This window comes from Lampris incognitus, chromosome 13 (genome assembly GCF_029633865.1).
Source record: "Lampris incognitus isolate fLamInc1 chromosome 13, fLamInc1.hap2, whole genome shotgun sequence".
Lineage (NCBI taxonomy): Eukaryota > Metazoa > Chordata > Actinopteri > Lampriformes > Lampridae > Lampris > Lampris incognitus.
The window spans coordinates 33,552,893-33,572,317 of record NC_079223.1 but is presented as its reverse complement, the minus strand read 5'-3'; the positions used below and the strand labels follow the sequence as shown (position 1 = coordinate 33,572,317).

Here is a 19,425-nt window from a genome sequence, read left to right as displayed (position 1 = left end):
TACACACGCTCCCCTATAAAGACTAGAGGCAGTGTGATGGGTTGTGGCATAAAAAAGTCTGCATTGGGCTGCTGCAAGGAGTTTCTGCTTGTAATCATCTGGAAACTTTCTAACAGGTCCACACATTGGACAAAAATGAAATAACAAAGTAGCCTACATGAAAAATAGGCTCGGCGATGAGAAATGGCCATTGACACACTACACTACATGTCACACGTTTTTTATTTTCAAAAAAATAACTAATTAATAAGCCACAATAAAATGATGTTGAATGTTATTATTTAAAATTTATAGTAAAAACTATAAATGTGCGGTTGACTTACCTTGAGTACAAACAAGCCATCGGTTAATTTTAGGCCCATCCCCATGAGTACCGCAGAACCGAAACTTTCAACAACCTCGAGGCCCCATTAGGTCGGCTATTTTTCCCTCCCCTGGCAGGACTGGGTTCAACTGTATATCTTGTGAAAGTAATGAGTTTTATTGCAGCATTACCCTCACTAATACAAATTCTTGTATCTTAAATTGCCAAAATTTTTACAAAATAGCTCTGCCTTTCTGTTCAGCCGGTTGTAGCCACTTGTATTGCCACTTGTATTGTTGTTGCAGTTACTTGCTTAACTAATGATTTGCCTGCAATCCCGTCAAGGTAGTGTATATGGCATTTTCCACCATTAACATGCACTCAACATTGCCACGCAACGTCTTTGCACTTAATTTGGTCCAGCTATTATGGGACAATGCTGAGATTTTCCCCCCCTTTTTCTCCCCAGTTGTCTACTACTTTCGGCTGCTGCCATTAGGGGTCACCACAGCGGATCATCCGTTTCCATTTCTCCCTGTCTTTTGCATCTTCGTCTGTCACACAAACCACCTGCGTGTCTTCCCTCACCACATCTATAAACCTCCTCTTTGGCCTTCCTCTTTTCCTCTTTCCTGGCAGCTCCATATTCAGCATCCTTCTCCCAATATACCCAGCATCTTTCCTCCCCACATGTCCAAGCCATCTCAATCTTGCCTGTGTTGCTTTGTCTCCAAACTGTCCAACTTGAGCGGTCCCTCTAATATAATCATTCCTAATCCTGTCCTTCTTCATCACTCCCAGTTAGAATCTTAGAATCTTCAGCTCTGCCACCTCCAGCTGTGCATCCTGTCTTTTCGTCAGTGCCACTGTCTCCAAAGCATATAACATAGATGGTCTCACAACCATCTTGTAAACCTTGCCTTTAACTCTTCCTGGTACCCTTCTGTCGCAAATCACTCCTGACACTTCTCCACCCTGCCTGTACTCTCTTCGTCACCTCTCTCCTGCACTCCCCGTTACTTTGGACAGTTGACCCCAAGTATTTAAACTCATATGCCTTCGTCACCTCCACTCCTTGCATCCTGACCATTCCACTGTCCTCCCTCTCATTCACACATAGGTATTCCGTCTTGCTCCTACTGACTTTCATTCCTCTTCTCCCCAGTGCATACCTCCACCTCTCCAGGCTCTCCTCAACCTGCACCCTACTCTCGCTACAGATCACAATGTCATCCGCGATCATCGTCCATGGAGACTCCTGTTTGATCTTGTCCGTCAACCTGTCCATCACCATTGCAAACAAGAAAGGGCTCAGAGCCGATTCTTGTTGTAATCCCACCTCGAACCCATCTGTCATTCCAACTGCACACCTCACCATTTTCACACTTCCCTCATACATCTCCTGCACCATTCCTACATACTTCTCTGTAACTCCCGGCTTCCTCATACAATACCACACCTCCTCTCTCGGGACCCTGTCATATGCTTTCTCTAAATCTACAAAGACACAATGCAACTCTTTCTGTCCTTCTCTATACTTCTCCATTAACATTCTCAAAGCAAACATCGCATCTGTGGTGCTCTTTCATGGCATGAAACCATACTCCTGCTCACTAATCATCACCTCTCCTCTTAACCTCGCTTCTATCACTCTTTCCTAAATCTTCATGCTGTGGCTGATCAACTTTATACCTCTGTAGTTGCTACAGTTCTGCACATCGCCCTTGTTCTTGAAAATCGGTACCAGTATGCTTCTTCTCCACTCCTCAGACATCCGCTCACTTTCCAAGAGTGTGTTAAACAATCTACAGTTTGGAGTTAAAAACCCCACTGCCATCTCTCCTAAACTTCTCCATACCTCCACAGGTATGTCATCAGGACCAACTGCCTTTCTACTCTTCATCCTCTTCATAACTGCCCTCACGTCTTCCTTGCTAATCCACTCAACTTCCTGATTCACTATCCCTACATTATCCAACCTTCTCTCTCTCATTTTCTTCATTCATCAGCCCCTCAAAGTGCTCCTTCCACCTTCTCAGCACACTCTCCTCGCTTGTCAGCACATTTTCATCTCGATCCTTGATCGCCCTAACTTGCTGCACATCATTTGCAGCTCGGTCCCTCTGTCTAGCCAATCAGTACCAGTCCTTTTCCCCTTCCTTTGTGTCTAACCTGTCATACAATTTACCATACGCCTTTTCCTATTCCTTTGCCACCTCTCTCTTCACGTTGTGTCTCCTTGTACTCCTGTCTACTTTCTTCATCTCTCTGACTATCCCACTTCTTTGCCAACCTGTTCCTCTGTATAATTTTTTTTCTCCTCTGTATATTTTTTTTTCCGTCTGTATAATTTTTTCTCCCCAGTTGTACTTGGCCAATTACCCCACTCTTCCGAGCCATCCTGGTTGCTGCTCCACCCCCTCTGCCGATCCGGGGAGAGCTGCCGACTACCACATGCCTCCTCCAATACATGTGGAGTTGCCAGCTGCTTCTTTTCACCTGACAGTACGGAGTTTAGCAGGGGGATGTAGCGCATGATCATACTATTTCCCCCAGTTCCCCCTCCCCCCACGAACAGGCTCCCGACCGACCAGAGGAGGCGCTAGTGCAGCAACCAGGGCACATACCCACATCTGGCTTCTCACCCACAGGCACGGCCAATTTTGTCTGTAGCAATGCCCGACCAAGCCGGAGGTAACACGGGGATTCAAACCAGTGATCCCCATGTTGGTAGACAACGGAATAGACCGCTACGCTACCTGGATGCTCCAATGCCCAGATTTTTTAAGGATAACTGGATAGCAAAACTTGACCAACAAGCAACATTTTGCATATATGTTTTTTTTAATCTGTTGCATGCATGAAGTTGGACGTTTGCGCTCATAGGTTAAGCTATGCCTGCTATGGGCAACCCTGACATTTATCCCCTTTGTTCACAATTCCCGTGTAGTATGGTTTCTCAGCATGTGTAATGAAAGCAGCAGCCCAAGCAGTACAGTAAGTCATATCCCATTGCTGTCAATTTCTCTGGTGACTGGGCTCCATTGCCCACTGGCTGGTCTATTGGACTGCTCTTAGGGCTCTGGGGATCAGCAGATGTCCTCATGGGTATTTTTTGTCATTCTGTCAGCAGTGTGCATAAGCCTTCACAGCTAAGTACCAGGACCTGCTGCTGACTCTGACATTTCACATTGCAAATAGAAATGTTTTTTTTATTATTATTATTAAATTTTTTGCAACATAACAGGGTTGGGCAGCAACATCATTACTTGCACAGGCATAGTGAGTAAGTGTTCACAGGATGTGTGTGAGCTTTTAATACTATTTTTCCGCTATCATTTCTTTCCCCAGCTCACACCTATTGGGACTACCATCTTCACAGGCTTCTCAGGAAATAATGGTGCGACAGACATTGATGATGGACCCAATGGACAAATAGAATACGGCATCCAGTACAACCCCAATGACCCGGTATATATGGACAAGTTGCACCATGACAAATACCCCTTTAAATGGCACCATTGTAAATCTGCTCTACAATGAACAGTCTATTTTACCCTTTAACTCTCCCTAACCCTTCTGTCTCTCTTCCTCTCTTCTGTCCTACACTCTCTCCAACCCCCCGTCTTTGTCCCGCTATTTCTTTCAACGTGTTTCAGGTTTCTAATGGAACAGTGAGTGTTGCAAACACACTTTCCGGACACATTCTTCTGGCAGAGAGACTAAATTACGAGGAGAGAACTCGGTACCTGGTCATAATTCAAGCCAACGTAAGTCAGTTACCTTAGCTACAGGCACTAACAGTTAATGCTGTGCATTGCTTCATATTCATACAACTTGATAACAAATTGGTACTGGGTTGTACACTTTTATTTGTTTGAGCTCGTCTGTGTTTACTCTGGCAGTGTTGCAAAGAACTCTGTATGCCAGTGCATTGATTCTGCTGGGTCTAGTTTGTATTGTTTTCAGCAGCTGCTCATAGATACTCTTGTTTGTGGCATGCAGTTGAGTAACTTGGGTACCTTACTTTTTTGTTTCTTTCCCCATTTCTTTACTATATTTTACATCCCTTACTTATTTTAGAGAACAGATTTTTCCAACTTTGTTTTCTGATGCAGTTGAAAACATGGCGTTATTACCATAGTTGTTCCATGTTCAGGGAAAGATGTATACTGTTTGGTTATCGGTATTTTAATCTCTTAAAATCACAAGTTAGAATTTTTTTAATATCTACTGTACGACACTCACCTATAAGCCACTTTCTCAAGACCACTTTTTCAAGGATGAGGATGTGCACATCCTTGATAGGGAGGAACGCTGGTTTGAACAGGGAGTCAAAAAGGTCATCGATATGAAGAGGGAACGAACATCCCTGAACTGAGAGGGGCCTGTGTCACCATCTTACAATGCCTAGATTGCAACCATCCCCCAATACTCTGTGAATAGTACACATGGCCATCAGAACGCCAACAGCATGGTAATTTGCAACTGGCAGGGGCGTTTCTAGGCATAGGAAACCAAGGCCATCACCTATATACACTGCTCAAAAAAATAAAGGGAACACCTAAAAACACAATATAGACCTCGATGAATGAAATATTTCAGCTGAAAATCTTTATGTATTAGACAGAGGAATGTGTTTAGAGCAAAATAACCTAAGAATGATCAATGGAAATCAAAATCATTAGCCCATTAAGGTCTGGATTCAGAATCATACTCAAAATCAAAGTGGAAAATGAGAACATAGGCTGATCCAACTTCTGTGGAAATTCTTCAAGACGATTCAAAATGAGGCTCAGTAGTGTGTGTGGCCTCCACGTGCCTGTATGCACTCCCTACAACGTCTGGGCATGCTCCTGATGAGACGACAGATGGTCTCCTGAGGGATCTCCTCCCAGACCTGGATCAGGGCATCAGTCAACTCCTGGACAGTCTGTGGTGCGACATTGCGTTAGCGGATGGTACGAGACATGATGTCCCAGAGGTGCTCGATTGGATTCAGGTCTGGGGAACGTGCAGGCCAGTCCATAGCATCAATGCCCTCGACATACAGGAACTGCTGACACACTCTGGCCACATGAGGACGAGCATTGTCATGCATGAGCAGGAACCCAGGGCCCACTGCACCAGCATATGGTCTGACAATGGGTCTGAGGCTCTCATCCTGGTACCTAATGGCAGTCATGGTACCTCTGGCTAGCACGTAGAGGTCTGTGCGGCCCTCCAAGGATATGCCTTCCCAGACCATCACTGACCCACCGCCAAACCGGTCATGCTGGAGGATGTTGCAGGCAGGAAAACGTTCTCCACAGCGTCTCCAGACTCTCTCACGTCTGTCACATGTGTTCAGTGTGAACCTGCTCTCATCTGTGAAGAGCACAGGGCGCCAATGGCGAATCTGCCAACCAAGATGTTCTCTGGCAAAGGTCAATTGGGCTGCACGGTGTTGGGCTGTGAGCACAGGCCCCAATTGTGGACGTCGGGCCCTCATACCATCCTCATGCATTCTGTTTCTCACTGTTTGAGCAGAAACCTGCACATTAGTGGCCTGTTGAAGGTTGTTTTGTAGGGCTCCGGCAGTGCTCCTCCTTTTCCTCCTTGCACAAAGGACCAGATAGCGGTCCTGCTGCGGGGTTGTTGTCCTCCTGCGGCCCCCTCCACGTCTCCTGGTGTACTGGCCTGTCTCCTGGTACCTCCTCCATGCTCTGGACACTGTGCTGGGAGACACATCAAATCTTCTTGCCACAGCACACATTGATGTGCCATCCTGGATGAGCTGCACTACCTGAGCAACTTCTGTAGGTTGCAGATACCGCCTCATGCCACCTCTAGTGGTGAGGGCACTAGCAAAATGAAAAACTAACCAAAGATCGGCCAGAAAAGATGAGGACAGGCAAATGGTCTGTGGCCACCACCTGCAAATCCATTCCTTTTATAGGGGTTGTCTTGCAAATTGTCTAATTTCCACCAGGTGGAAATTAGACAATTTACCAACAGGTGAAATTGATTCACAAATCAGTGTTGCTTCCTAACTGGACAGGTTGATATCTCAAAAGTGTGATTGACTTGGAGCTACATTGCATTGCTTATGTGTTCCCTTTATTTTTTTGAGCAGTATATTTGGGGCAATTCAATCTATATGTATTTTTAATGATTATAAAAGTAAAACGAATAACACACATTAAGTTTTATTGATTTGTTATGAGTGAGATGATGAGACAGATGCGCCTGTTGTTAAATATTTGATTGCATGTAGTAAATATTTTATATTTTACATTTGTTAATTATTTATTTAAAAAATTTACACAATATGTTGAGTCTCTTTTTTATTGCCTTTTTTTTTTTTTTTTTTTTGCACACCGGCTGTTCTACGTTTATTTATTTCGTGTTTATAGTAGTAAAATTAAAACGTGTTATTTCCCCTGAAGGCACCAGAATGGCCAGAAACACCACTAGAAACCGGGTTTTTGCAGCTGTGTTGTTTATGAGGGTGGGGATACCTGCAGTCAGCTAAGAACTGACCAAGTCACTTAGATGAGTGATGAAACATTTCTCCCACTAATCTTTGTGTCCAGATGAACTGATTCAACTTTTCTGGGAATTCTACACCTGGAATATTAAGCATGCATCGAGGCATCCACTGTTCTCATGCAAATGATACTAATGACATGGTGTGATAGTAACGATGTTAAATAATAATTAGATGTCAGGTGATTTTTCTTTCCCTGTAAGTGCAACGAAAGTACAGAAGCAATCCTGGAACTAACACTACCTGAATAAACTGAACCAGATTTGCCTGTGGTCAGACAGAGAGGTGAACCTGCTAGTATTAAAATTGTATTTACCCTTTTATTTGCATAATGACTTGAGGTTGTCTTTGGGGCTTTGAGAGATTACTGTTCGTCGTCTTTGCATAGCAGCACAGCTTTGCATATAACTGTTGATTTAATTACACATATTATTAAAAGGACATGTGCCCTTGCACTCTTACAAGGCAGTGTGAGCAAGAAAATATTTGTATTTATACAAGCATCATGACACAAGTTTGGAAACATGAAATATGCTAAATGCATTTTTGAATGCATTATAATGAAGCACTACTTATCGCGCTCACTTTTGGTCATTAGGCAGAAAAAGTCGGAACATTCTGTCTGTAGACAAGAGCAGCCTTGAACTGCAAAGCGAGTCCTTGAATTAGAGTGGCAAGGTTGCAACCAAAGTTAGGCTTTACTTAGAATATCCAGAAGACTCAGAGCACTTCAATTCATAATTAGAATTAGATGAATATAGCTTTTGTGGAGCCTTTTTGTACACAGGCCTTTAGGACGAGTGTATCTTTTTAGAAGAGAAAAACAAGATATCAAGTGTTTTTATTCAGTTGAATGACTTGCTGTATGTGTCTTCATCTACAATCTTCTCCCTCCACCATGCAGTGGATAAAGATATGAATAAGACACAATGGAACAGGTACAGTACCCCAGGACAGATAATCAGTAAGATATTCAGGCCACCTCCTTCTGTCTTTCATCTCCTTTGGAGGACAGGCGAGCAAAAGTATCAAGCCTTACGTCTGGTGAGAGGTCCTCTAGGGAACTTTCATTTTCTTTTGCCAGAGGACAAGCAAAGTGGGGAGGGAAGACATTAAGATGCTCACTCCTCAGAGTACAACTCTGGGGAGCAAAGATATTTGAGAGGTATGGGGGAGTGGTGGTGATGTCGGTGATTGGTGGGGGTAGGGGTGTTGAGGCAAGCAAATGTACTGCGAAGACATGTTTTATGCTGTAGAAATTGTTCCTTATTTTTTGTTTTCTCCTTTTGTTGAATGTCTCAACTAAGTCGTGCACGTGTGTGTGTGCGCGTGTGCGTGCGTGTGTGTGTATGAACTGTGCAGAACAGGGAGAAGAAGAGGAGCGCTTGGAAAGATGACAAAACAGCTAGAAGCTGTAGGGGGGAACTGTAGCAAGGGAGTAAGAGCTATAGTAAGGGAGTACTGTGGGCATCTACTCACGGGAGGTATATTATAGTAAGTCATTGGCCACAGGCATAAGACTATGATTTTTCACTTCCGCAGTCAATCTTTGCTATGCGGATTTTAACTTTTAACATGACTCTGGCATCCACACTAGAAAGCTCTTGGATGGGTCAGCATCATGGTAGCATCAGAATGGGTTGAGGAGCGCTGTTGCCATGGATATAAATAGATTCCATTGAAAACATGGCAGTCGGCCAGTTACAGTTAATGTAACATCATGCTGTAAAAGATTGGCCATTTAAATGAAAACATCAGGGTAATAAATAAACCATGTCTGGAGTATTTGCTACTCCACAGCATTTCAGTTTTGGTCTGTACTGAGTTGGACACTTTGACCAGTGATTCATGGTTTCAAGACCACATCTTTTATTTTTATGTCAGAGTACTCCATCAGCTGAGAGAACATTTGATCAAATATTTATTTGTGATTAGACGACAATAGCTAAAATGACATGTGCTTATGACATATTCAGTTACCAGTGCTTATGGAACACAACATCATTGGATGCAACATTAAATATGTTGAGCTGAACTGATTGAGATGCACTGAAGTGCCGTAGCAGCTGTTGGCAAGATCCTGTGCTTTACCAAATTCACTACTTACAGCTGTGAGCTAGTAGTTCACAGATTTCTCATTCTGATAGGTAATGCTCAAAAAATCCACATAAGAATTGGGCATCATGGTTCCAAATTAATGTACTGTAATGCAGTGTACTGTAATGTAAAGTTTTAATTAGAGTTGGGACCGATCCGATCCAAAATCAGTATCGGGTGCCGATACTAACGTAATTCACTCATCAGATATCGGATTGAAATCACTGATCCATAACTGATCCAGATTCCGTAGTCTGATGTTTTTATGAATTATAAATACTAGTGCAGTGCCCATTCAGGTGTAATCCCCCCTCCGACCACAATGTGGGTTGTAATGGCAGAGTGGCACTATTCGTCCGGTCATCATGACAGAACGTCTCTGTCTGTCTGTATGTATGTAAGACTGCCTTCAATTTTCTTGACAACTGCTCATCCGAACAACTTCACACATGACACTGTACTTCCTTGGGTCTTCAGCAATACACCCGCCAAGTGTGAAGTCGAACAGATGAATGGTTGTCAAGAAAATCAAAGGACAGAAGACAGAGATTCCTTCCAATTTAGTTAGTGTCCGTTCAAAACGTACCTGTTTGGAACAGATAGATGGCTTGGTCTCCGATATTGCTTCTTGCAGCTTTCTCAAGAACCACTCATCCAAACAACTTCACACTCAACACTTGAAGGATTATGGGTATAATCCCCCCATCGACGACAATGTGGGTTGCAATGGCATGTTTCCGCTCGTTGACTCCACGGGAAGTAAAGAAGCAGAAGCGGCAATTCAAAGTTTTTTGACTAACTTCACTGAAAACTTGCTTGCAGCTTTCTCGAGAACCACTCATTCAAATAACTGCTCTTCCTTGGGTCCTCAGTAATGCACCCGCCAAGTTTGAAGTCGATCAGATGAACGGTTGTTGAGAAAATCAAAGGACAGACAGACACACAGACGAGATTAGATGTACTAACGCAATTTTAAATCCATAGCCAAAATGTTGTTGCACAAATTGATTAATTATATGTAATTACACAGTTCTACAAAGATATCCAATAATCCCCATATTTTTATACCTTGCCTAGCACTTGATTTGTTCAAGTTTTTAAAAATATTAAGGGAGTTGCCAAAGCAATTTGCACTCCTACTCCTGTTTGTATGTGAAGCCTACTTAAACTACAGTTCAAATAAATTTGTTTGGGATTTTTGTGTATTTTTTGCTCTTTTAATAAGAAGTGCTATGTGGTGTACTATAGCCTCATGTAACCTTACACATAATACTAACAACAACAACAATCCATCCATCTATTATCTTAACCGCTTAGCCTGCTTTCAGGGTCATGGAGATGCTGGAGCCTATTCCAGCAGTCATTGGACGGCAGGTGGGGAGACACCCTGGACAGGCCACCAGGCCATCACAGGGCCGACACACACACACACACATTCGTACCTAGGGGCAATTTAGTATGGCCAATTCACCTAACTTACATGTCTTTGGACTGTGGGAGGAAACCGGAGTCCCTGGAGGAAACCCACGCAGACACGGGGAGAACATGCAAACTCCACACAGAGGACGACCCGGAATGACCCACCAAGTTTGGACTACCCGGGGGCTCGAACCCAGGACCTTCTTGCTGTGAGGCGACCGCGCTAACCACTGCGCCACCGTGCCACCCTCAACAACAACAACAACAACAACAACAACAACAACAGAAATGATAATGATATAACATTCAAGAAAAAAAAGTGTAGGTGTCCGTATCGGCAGATATCTAAATTCAGGTATCAGAATCAGATCGGAACTAGAAAAATATGGATCAGTGCATCTCTAATATTAATGTACTTCTGTGATGGTGATGACTGTTATTACATTCTGCTACAGGGACCTCTGTACTACTAATTGTAATAGAATCCACATAAAAAAATAAACTATCTTGGCTCAGAGATTGAAGGTTGAATGCTTAAAGGGAAATTTCGTCGATGGTTTTGTCTATGTGCAATCAGTACTGATAAGTAATGTAGTGGATTGAAGCAATAAAGTCGAAAGTCGATATAATTCTATTGGGAACAACTGCAAGTGTTTTTCATGTGCTATCCCTGTTTCAGATAGACAGAGATATGGTTGAAAATCGATGAATTTCCCCTTGAAGTCAATTGTTGTTGTTTTTTGTTTTTTGATTTTTTTTCGTCATCATCTCAGGACCGTGCTCCATATGCAGCCAATAGACGAACTGCCACTGCAACTCTAACAGTGGATGTCCTGGATGGAGACGACTTAGGCCCCATGTTTCTACCCTGTGTGCTGGTCAACAACACCCGTGACTGTAACCCCCTCACCTATCATGTCACCATCCCTGAATTCACAGAAGCGGTAAGATCTAGAAATAGAGTCAAGGGCTAATGGATGGCAGTTCCACAAGGTCATTTTGACATCATGCAGAAATTTGCCAGTTTGTGTGTGTATGTGTATTTTTTTGCAAATCCCCTTGGACTAAGTCAATTAGAAAATTAGAAACAAAGAGAGAGTGTGTGTGTGGTCTTTGTCTGTGTACATGTCTGTGTGTGTCTCTTCACATGCACGTACAGTGTACAGGCCTATGTGTACTCTCATTTAGACATCAGTTATTTCTGTGTTAGGCTCCCTTCTAAAGCTACATCATTACTATTCATACCAAATTTTAAACGATGCAACAGTTTTTACACGGTCAACCTAATCTCTAGCTGGCAACCTGTCTTTGCCTCCTCACCTGAAGGGAGACTAAGCCTTGCTTTTTTTGTCTCAGCATGGTAATTCCATGAGCATTTTCTGGTCTGTTGAATCAGCAATTAGAGCTAAAGTCTGAGTCGACCTCAGTTGAGAACAAAACACTGTTGGAATTCTGAAAAGCAAGAGAGAAAGTGAGGGAGGGGGACTGAGAGAGAGAGAGAGGGCAAGAGAGAGTGATAGAGAGATTGTGTGTGTGTGTGTGTGTGTGTGTGTGTGTGTGTGTGTGTGTGTGTGTGTGTGTGTGTGTGTGTGTGTGTGTGTGTGTGTGTGTGTTGGGATTGTGATGCAGGAGTTGGGTGCGGTGAGTTGGGGTTGTTCATGGAGGTGGGGGCTGTTGAAGTAAGGTTGCGTGGCAGGGGTAGAGAGGAGGCAGGCAGAGGCAGGGAGAGAGGATGGGGTTTCTAGCCATAGTGAATCACTGTTGTTTGTTCATTTTCCATTCAAGGAAATGTAAAATTTATGATAAAAGGTTTGCAGACTGCTAAGTATGCAGGACCTGAAAGCTGCGGGAACCCAAAGCAGAGCTTTTTCATCAGTGTGAGAAAATGTTGGCCTTTTCCCCATTCACCCTTTTTTCCCCCTCCTAACACAGGTTTCATCCTCCCAAAAATCCACTCCAATTAGGCTACTGACCTGCTGTTTTACCAAAGCAGAATCTGACAGTACAGTGGTATCTCAGTTGTTTTTCTCTTTCCTTTCTGCTGTATTTTGGTTCACTGGTGTCTAACATTATCCATTCACCCATGTCATGGCACCACAGTTTTATATTGCAATGAAAAAGCAGATGCAAGTAGGTTTGAATTGTCATTTTATCATCTCAGATTTTTCTCCAAAAAATATTTTGCTTCTAACTCACATTTTCAGCACATGCATCATAGCCATTGAAGTATGTCTTTGCAGAAAGCGTCAGAATGCAGTCGACCATTATCTGACAGTTTCCTCGAATCGTTGACACAAAATTTCTAAATATCATCAAAGTATTAAAGGGTAAGCAAGCACTCATTTTAGCCTGTCCAGTTGTCACCACTAACGCACATCATGAAATGGCAATGAAAATCAAGAAGATGGTGGCGGTGGGGGCTGAAGATGGCAATGTTGTAGTAGAACACCTCGTCCCGGCTTTTCACAAGTCTACTCAGAGAGTATAGCTGGCTAACGCTGACCTGTCACCTTTCTACTGGGCTTATATCTCATAGGTCTAATACCTGAGCCTATTCTCATTCCACAACATCATATATGTTAACACAATTGACAAAGCATTGTTATATGACATGCAAGGCACCCTTTGACTTTCTGTATGAGAGGTGGCAGTTTGAGCACTTGTCAAGTCAAATCAAGTTTATTTGAATAGCCCAAAATCACAAAGTATTCCCAAAAGGCTTTACAATCAGTGTAATACACAACATCCCCCATCCTTAGATCCTCGACTCAGATGAGGAAAAATTCCACAGGAAAAACCTTAATTCAAAAGAAATGGGAGATACCTCTGGAAGAGCAACAGAAGAGGAATCTTTCTTCCAGGATGGAAATACATGCAATCGATGTCAAATGCACAGAGAAGACAAGAGTGAAAGAATTACAGTGTACAACCACAGATTGCAAACAGAGCGATGTGATGAAAAATACGTATATACAGTTAATATATAGAATATGCAAAGTGAATTTAAATGTGCAAAGCATATGGAGTGGATCTGGGATCATCCAAGATAACCTCTGGCAATCCCAACCAGCGCGGCTCGATGGAGCCCTGCAGAGAGAATAGACTGCACAGCATTCACACAGAGGGAGAAAGAAGAAGAGAGAAGTGCTGAGAGTGATGCAAATTAGTCATACCCACTCCTGACCTTAACCCTGATTTTAACCACAGCTTAACCTCCATGTCATTAAGATTCATAAATAAGGCTGGACGTTTCACATTGGAGTCCATAGAACACCCGCCACATGTCTGTACAGGCGCCAAAGGGTACCTTAGCGTCCACAGATTCACGCTTTGTCAGTAGCATCAGTATAAGATACCATGGGATGGGAATGTGTTGAGTGCACTTGACGTCACGTGTGTCTTCTACGCAATATGGGATATAGTCTTCTCCTGGATCGCCACTTTGCCGTGATGGAGAAGCTTGCATGTACCAATCATCCCAAGAGCTATGCTATCCGGAGCTTGGCTCCTGGTAGGGTGACCCAAGGCAGATAGGTCAAGGGGGAGGTTCCAGACGAAGCACGATCCAACAAAGACCTCAATGGCAGAACTGGTGGAAGATATCTCCAGGTCACCCACAACAGCAGTGAAGGTGGATGAAGGCCGCAAACAGAGGGTGGTCCCCAATCATCTTGGTTCTCCATGCCATTGGACTCTGGCCACCCCCCACCAAGGACTGTGTGGTGGCTGCAGACACATCAGCCTCTCCATATAAAATACTGTCACGTGCAGGCATCCTCCCATTATGCAGCTCCAGGATTGGCCTCTACACCCACCTGAGGACCCAGAGGAAGGATGGTCATACTCAAACCCGAGTGACCACCAATGATGGGATATAAGTGTCATTATGCCCCCATTTTATATGGGCAACTTGGATGGGATGATTGTAACGTGCTTTTTACCCCGGAAGAAAGACATCCTATATTTTCTCCTTTAAAGCGATAATGTGTTCTCATTTTTTGTTGAATTTATCACCTGATTGATAGTTTTACCACCCTTCAGACCAAAATGTTTTTAGTTTAAAATATAGTTTTTAAAGTGTACCTCTTTAAGCATGTTTCATAGCGGGTTTTTTTTCATCATTTCCACTTCCATTCTTTAAACTGATTTCCTTAAATATCGTTTTCATAGTACACATCCATTTTGTTGAAACAAAATGTATGTTCAGTGCTGCTCTATATTTGCTTTAAAATGTTCAGTATATTTCTGCTGTTCTCTAATTTCCTCCACTCTCCACTAGTGTTAACATTATTCAAACATATGTGTCCATGGGGAGATTTGTCTTCTCATAATTGATGAGTGTATTGTAATTAATCACAATGGCTATACACGCGTTATTAAGTTGATCTGTATTTATTTTTGCCATGGGGGGGATATAATTTGGGCTCTGGAGTCCCCCAGAGGGTATTATAGCTAATCATCATTGTGCAGAGCAAGGGGGATTTGATTTAGTGCACCTCCAGACATTGTAAAAGCGAGAGGGCTGGTTAGGGAGGGGTGTAAGGATTACTCCAGAGCCGAGGGATATAAATATACCCCTAAGGGAGGGATTCTTCCTGCCAGGAAGCCAGTCACCATGTGTCTGCCTATGCAGAGGAGGTGCGGCGTAAACCCTCAGTGCACTCACACATACTGTTAGCCACAATGAGGTAGTTTGCTGTAGGGAAGTATGCATCAGTGCCATATGATAAACACATTTCCACTTAAGCGTATATTGGTGTGCTTAGGGACAGGCAGCGTTGAATAATTAGTTCTGATATTGTCTTGTGTATGCAAGACCAAGAAAGATAGCCTACAGCACCACAAACAGATTAGCCTTGACATATGGTACTATTAGGAATGTTTGGATGCATGCTGGGGAGCAGAGTAGACCTAATAGCTTTAGCTTATTAGTTAATGACCCTGATAAATGTCCAGTGCACTATGCAGTATGGATCATGACTAAGGCAGTGACCTACTTTGGCAGCTTTTGTTAATGGATTAGATATCAGCATATTCCCCTTTGTTTTTGCAGATGTTCATATTCGGTGTCTGGCAGAATGTGTGCACCATTAGATAATTGTCTGCCCATTCTTGGTTTCAGAGAAAACTCAATCCACTGAACGTCGCCCCTCCTATCCGAGCAGTGGACATGGATAGGAACATCCAGCCCCCATCAGACAGACCGGGCATTCTTTACTACATCCTAGTTGGTAGGTTAAATGTGTTTGTAGGTTGACTTAATCATTTTTGACACATTTCAGGTTCTATTTTCAGTCGCTGGTTAGCGGGAACATCAGATCAGAATGGGAGCAGCGATCGATATTCAGGGAAATCTGTACCGCCAATTTCCCTCCTCAAGGTTCCTCAAGACCATATAATCTTTCAGGGAAAATGCCGCTAAGGCTGCAGTTGTGAATAAAATCAGTAACATTGCAGGGAAGCGCACGTAAAGCATCTGTCTGACGAAAGACACTTTATGTCGAGCGAGCGAACCAATCACAGGACTCCGCTGATGACATATATGAATCTGCGATGACTGCCTTGCCTCACGGGTGATTTGATAACTGCAATACAAGGCTGGAAACTGGACAGATTCAAACATTAAAGAGCTTTAGATCTGCACAAAGGATAAAATTGATATCCATAACTCATTTTTATAAAATGGTTTTTACTTATCTCCACCAGGCGGCAGCCTGGAGGGGATTATGTTTGGTCATGCGCACACGTGCGTGCGTGTGTGTGTGTGTGTGTGTGTGTGTGTGTGTGTGTGTGTGTGTGTGTGTGTGTGTGTGTGTGTGTCATTTTAGGGCATGACAAAATATACAGAAACTAAAACTGACAATGTGATTATTCTTTATCCCAGGTCATCCAGCAACATACCCAGAGTATTTCTCCCTAAATAAAACCACTGCAGAGCTGCTTGTTTTGAAGCCTGTCAGCAGAGACCTGTATCAAAGGTTTACCCTCATCATCAAGGTAATCTTTGAATTTCCTTTAGCTCAAACATATGAGACATACGGTGTGCAGAATCACAACTTAGTCTCTTTATCATCAAAACTACCTTTCTTTGTCCACACAAGGGTTTCGACTTGGTGCACAAGAACTGTGACTTTGTCAAGAGTTGCTCACATGTCACAAAATGGTTTTTCCCCCCAAGTTCACATTATTTTTCAGAATGCACTTACAGCCACATTGAATTACACTCATATTCTAATAAATTCAGTATGCACCGTTATGTGGCGAGCCAAGATAACCTCGGTCACGAAGGCCCTTAACCTTACCTTTAGCTGTTTTTGAGTTCAGGGGTGGGGAAAAAAAAAAGATGTTGTGATTTATGGACTTGGGAGGAGAAAGGGCTACTGGACTCTCGTGAATTTTAATTCGGAGTGGAGTCAGGGATCACCTGAGTGCTGGTACAGCTTAGTGGGGCAGGCAAACTTCCCATTCACGCATCACTAACCTCTACACACCTATGAGCACCGCACAGTCTGCTGTTTACCAGGAAAGCAGGGGAGTGATGAGATGAGAGGACTGATCTCCATGAGAGGAGGAGAGATTAATGATGTGTGAGGAGCATTTTGAGTGTCTCCTGGAGGACTCTGCATAGCAAGGGGAAGGGAGACATGCTTTGGCGGGGGGGGGGGGTGATGTGTGCAGAGGAAGATAGGTGCCTTATCTAACCAAGTCACAGAGAGCAACTGGAGCCATTGCTCAAGGACTCAGTGGGGCAGGAGAGAGAGAGAATTAGACTGTGGTATCTGAAAACTGCTCTGAAACATCATAGTATGCAGTAAACATACCTAATGCCAGCAAAAGGAACTATGAGCTTACTTAGGGACACAGGCAAGCCATCACACACCAAAGATGAAATAACCCGTGGAGGCATCTCGGGCATGTTTTGCAAAACTCGTTTGTTTTGCTTCCAATATCATCATGGATCCTGATGGAACAATATTCTCCGAGGGCGGCATGGATGCAATGAACACCAGCAATGACTAAAGAAGATAGATTAAGATGGAGGGAAATGGGGTCGTCAAGAAAAGACTGAGAAAGTGAGGAGATATGAGAAAGGAAGGAAGATGGGGGAGATGTAGTCTGGGAAAGGGAATGAAGAGTGAGTGATAAACAGTGACTTTTGGTGGCAGTGAATCTCCTGCAGGCCAATGTGTTTTTGCCCCTGACCACAAGTCATTTACCACTGCCTCCCTGAAATGGGGACATAGCTAAAGAGCCAAACCACCGGGGAACAGTCTTCAATCCTTTGCTCTCTCTCTCTCTCTCTCTCTCTCTCTCTCTCTCTCTCTCTCTCTCTCTCTCTCTCTCTCTCTCTCTCTCTCTCTCTCTCTCTCTCCCTCTCCCTCCCTCTTTCTCTTTCTTTCACTACACCCACCTTCCACACACTCATACACGCTTTGATAATGAGAGTATGAGAGTACCTCTCCCTCAGGTGTCTGTGTGAGCAGATTGGATCTTGGGGGGTGGGGGCTGTAAGCTTAGGCTGTGTGGGTGTTCTATATCATCACCCAGACACAGGAAAGAGGTGAAGTATGCTTGGGGATAATAGTCTGGCACCCACAGTGGTGGTGATAAGGACAGGTGTGACCCTCAAACACATTCTCCAAAACCAGAGTAGTGGGTAACGTGCAAGGGTCTGCAGTCTACGGGAATACGGGAATACAGACAGGACAAGAATGCAATGTAAAGTAGCCTTTGTTTTTGGGTCCCTTGTGCTTTCTCATTCAGCAACAGAATTGTATCCCCTGTTTCAATTGCAGTACAAGCCCAGCAAAATCAAGTTAATCTGCAGAATTAGTTCCAGGTCACATCCTTAAATAATGTTTCACCCTGCTCTCCCTTGCCATCTTATTTGCAAAGCCTTAAAGTTTCTGAAGCATCCTGGGTAGAAATGGTGAAGTGTGTTTTTAAAGAGGGAAAAGATTGCAGGGACAGGCTGTCCAGGCTACACTCATTTGCCTCGTTCTCACTTGGGTGAGGACATCGTGTCAGACGCAAGACGGGCTGAAGTACAAATAATTTTTGAGTAGCACAGATTTTCCCTCTGTGGCCAAATTGAAGGAGAGAACATGCATATTGATGTGCGGTAAGGCAACTTGTTCCTTACGCACTCATGCCAGCCCACCAACCGTGGGTTGACATTGTGACCTGACAAAAAGGCATAAATTGCTGGAGAATAAACATCTTTGAGCTGGTGCTTGTGCCATATAGTTTGGTAGAATATTACATTTCATACCATCCACTACACAAATACAAGTGAGTCACAAATCAATATTTCACTTTTGTATTTGTTGAGCACATGTAAAAACAGCCTTTTACAATATGTTAATGTCAAAATACATTTTTAGAAATAATTTCTAGTGGATTAAAAGTTAAATCTGTGATTTTCCCCCATCTGTCCCTCCCTCTGGCAGTGAGAACTACAAACAAGAAGTAGCAGCCATTGTCAATTGTTTGCCATCAGCTCAGCGGCAAACAGTTCCCGTCCTTGTAAATATTTCATCCTCAGATCAAAGCTGTCTCAGCCAGTCTAATGTATTACAAACTACATCAAACTGTATGGGAACACTGTTCTGCTGTAATATTGATTGTAGAATTAATAGGTTACCTGTCCAACAGAAGCATCACCGCATCATCGTCCCGTTTCCAACCCCATTGCTTGTTTGTTTGTTTGGGGTTTTTTTTACACATGATTTCTTTGTTTTTCTGTTTGTTTCTGTTATTTTTTCCCTGATTAATTTTATTCTGTTCAGAACAAACATGTCAGGAAATTCCCCCTGCTAACCCCAATACAAAAAACCCCAACTAAGTAAAAAAAAAAAATTAAAAAAAACCTACCATCTTTTGATCAATTTCTGATATCCCTTAAATGGTAAATGGACTGCATTTGTATAGTGCTTTTCTAGTCTACCGACCACTCAAAGCATCTCACATTCATCCATTCACACACACATTCATAGACTGATGGCGGAGGCTGCCATGCAAGGCACCAACCTGCTCATCAGGAGCAGGTGGGGTTCAGTGTCTTGCTCAACGACAC

The 19,425-nt window shown here is 43.3% G+C and overlaps 1 protein-coding gene across 1 annotated transcript in view; it reads left to right on the top strand.

Annotated features, from left to right (window-relative positions):
* The window catches only part of LOC130122460 (protocadherin-15-like), a 299,505-nt gene that overhangs the window by 108,479 nt on the left and 171,601 nt on the right, over positions 1-19,425 (top strand). The window contains exons 7-11 of the mRNA XM_056291387.1: positions 3,656-3,775; positions 3,964-4,074; positions 11,123-11,293; positions 15,472-15,580; positions 16,234-16,346. Of these exons, the coding sequence (XP_056147362.1) occupies positions 3,656-3,775; positions 3,964-4,074; positions 11,123-11,293; positions 15,472-15,580; positions 16,234-16,346 (624 nt within the window). The remainder of the gene's footprint in view (positions 1-3,655; positions 3,776-3,963; positions 4,075-11,122; positions 11,294-15,471; positions 15,581-16,233; positions 16,347-19,425) is intronic.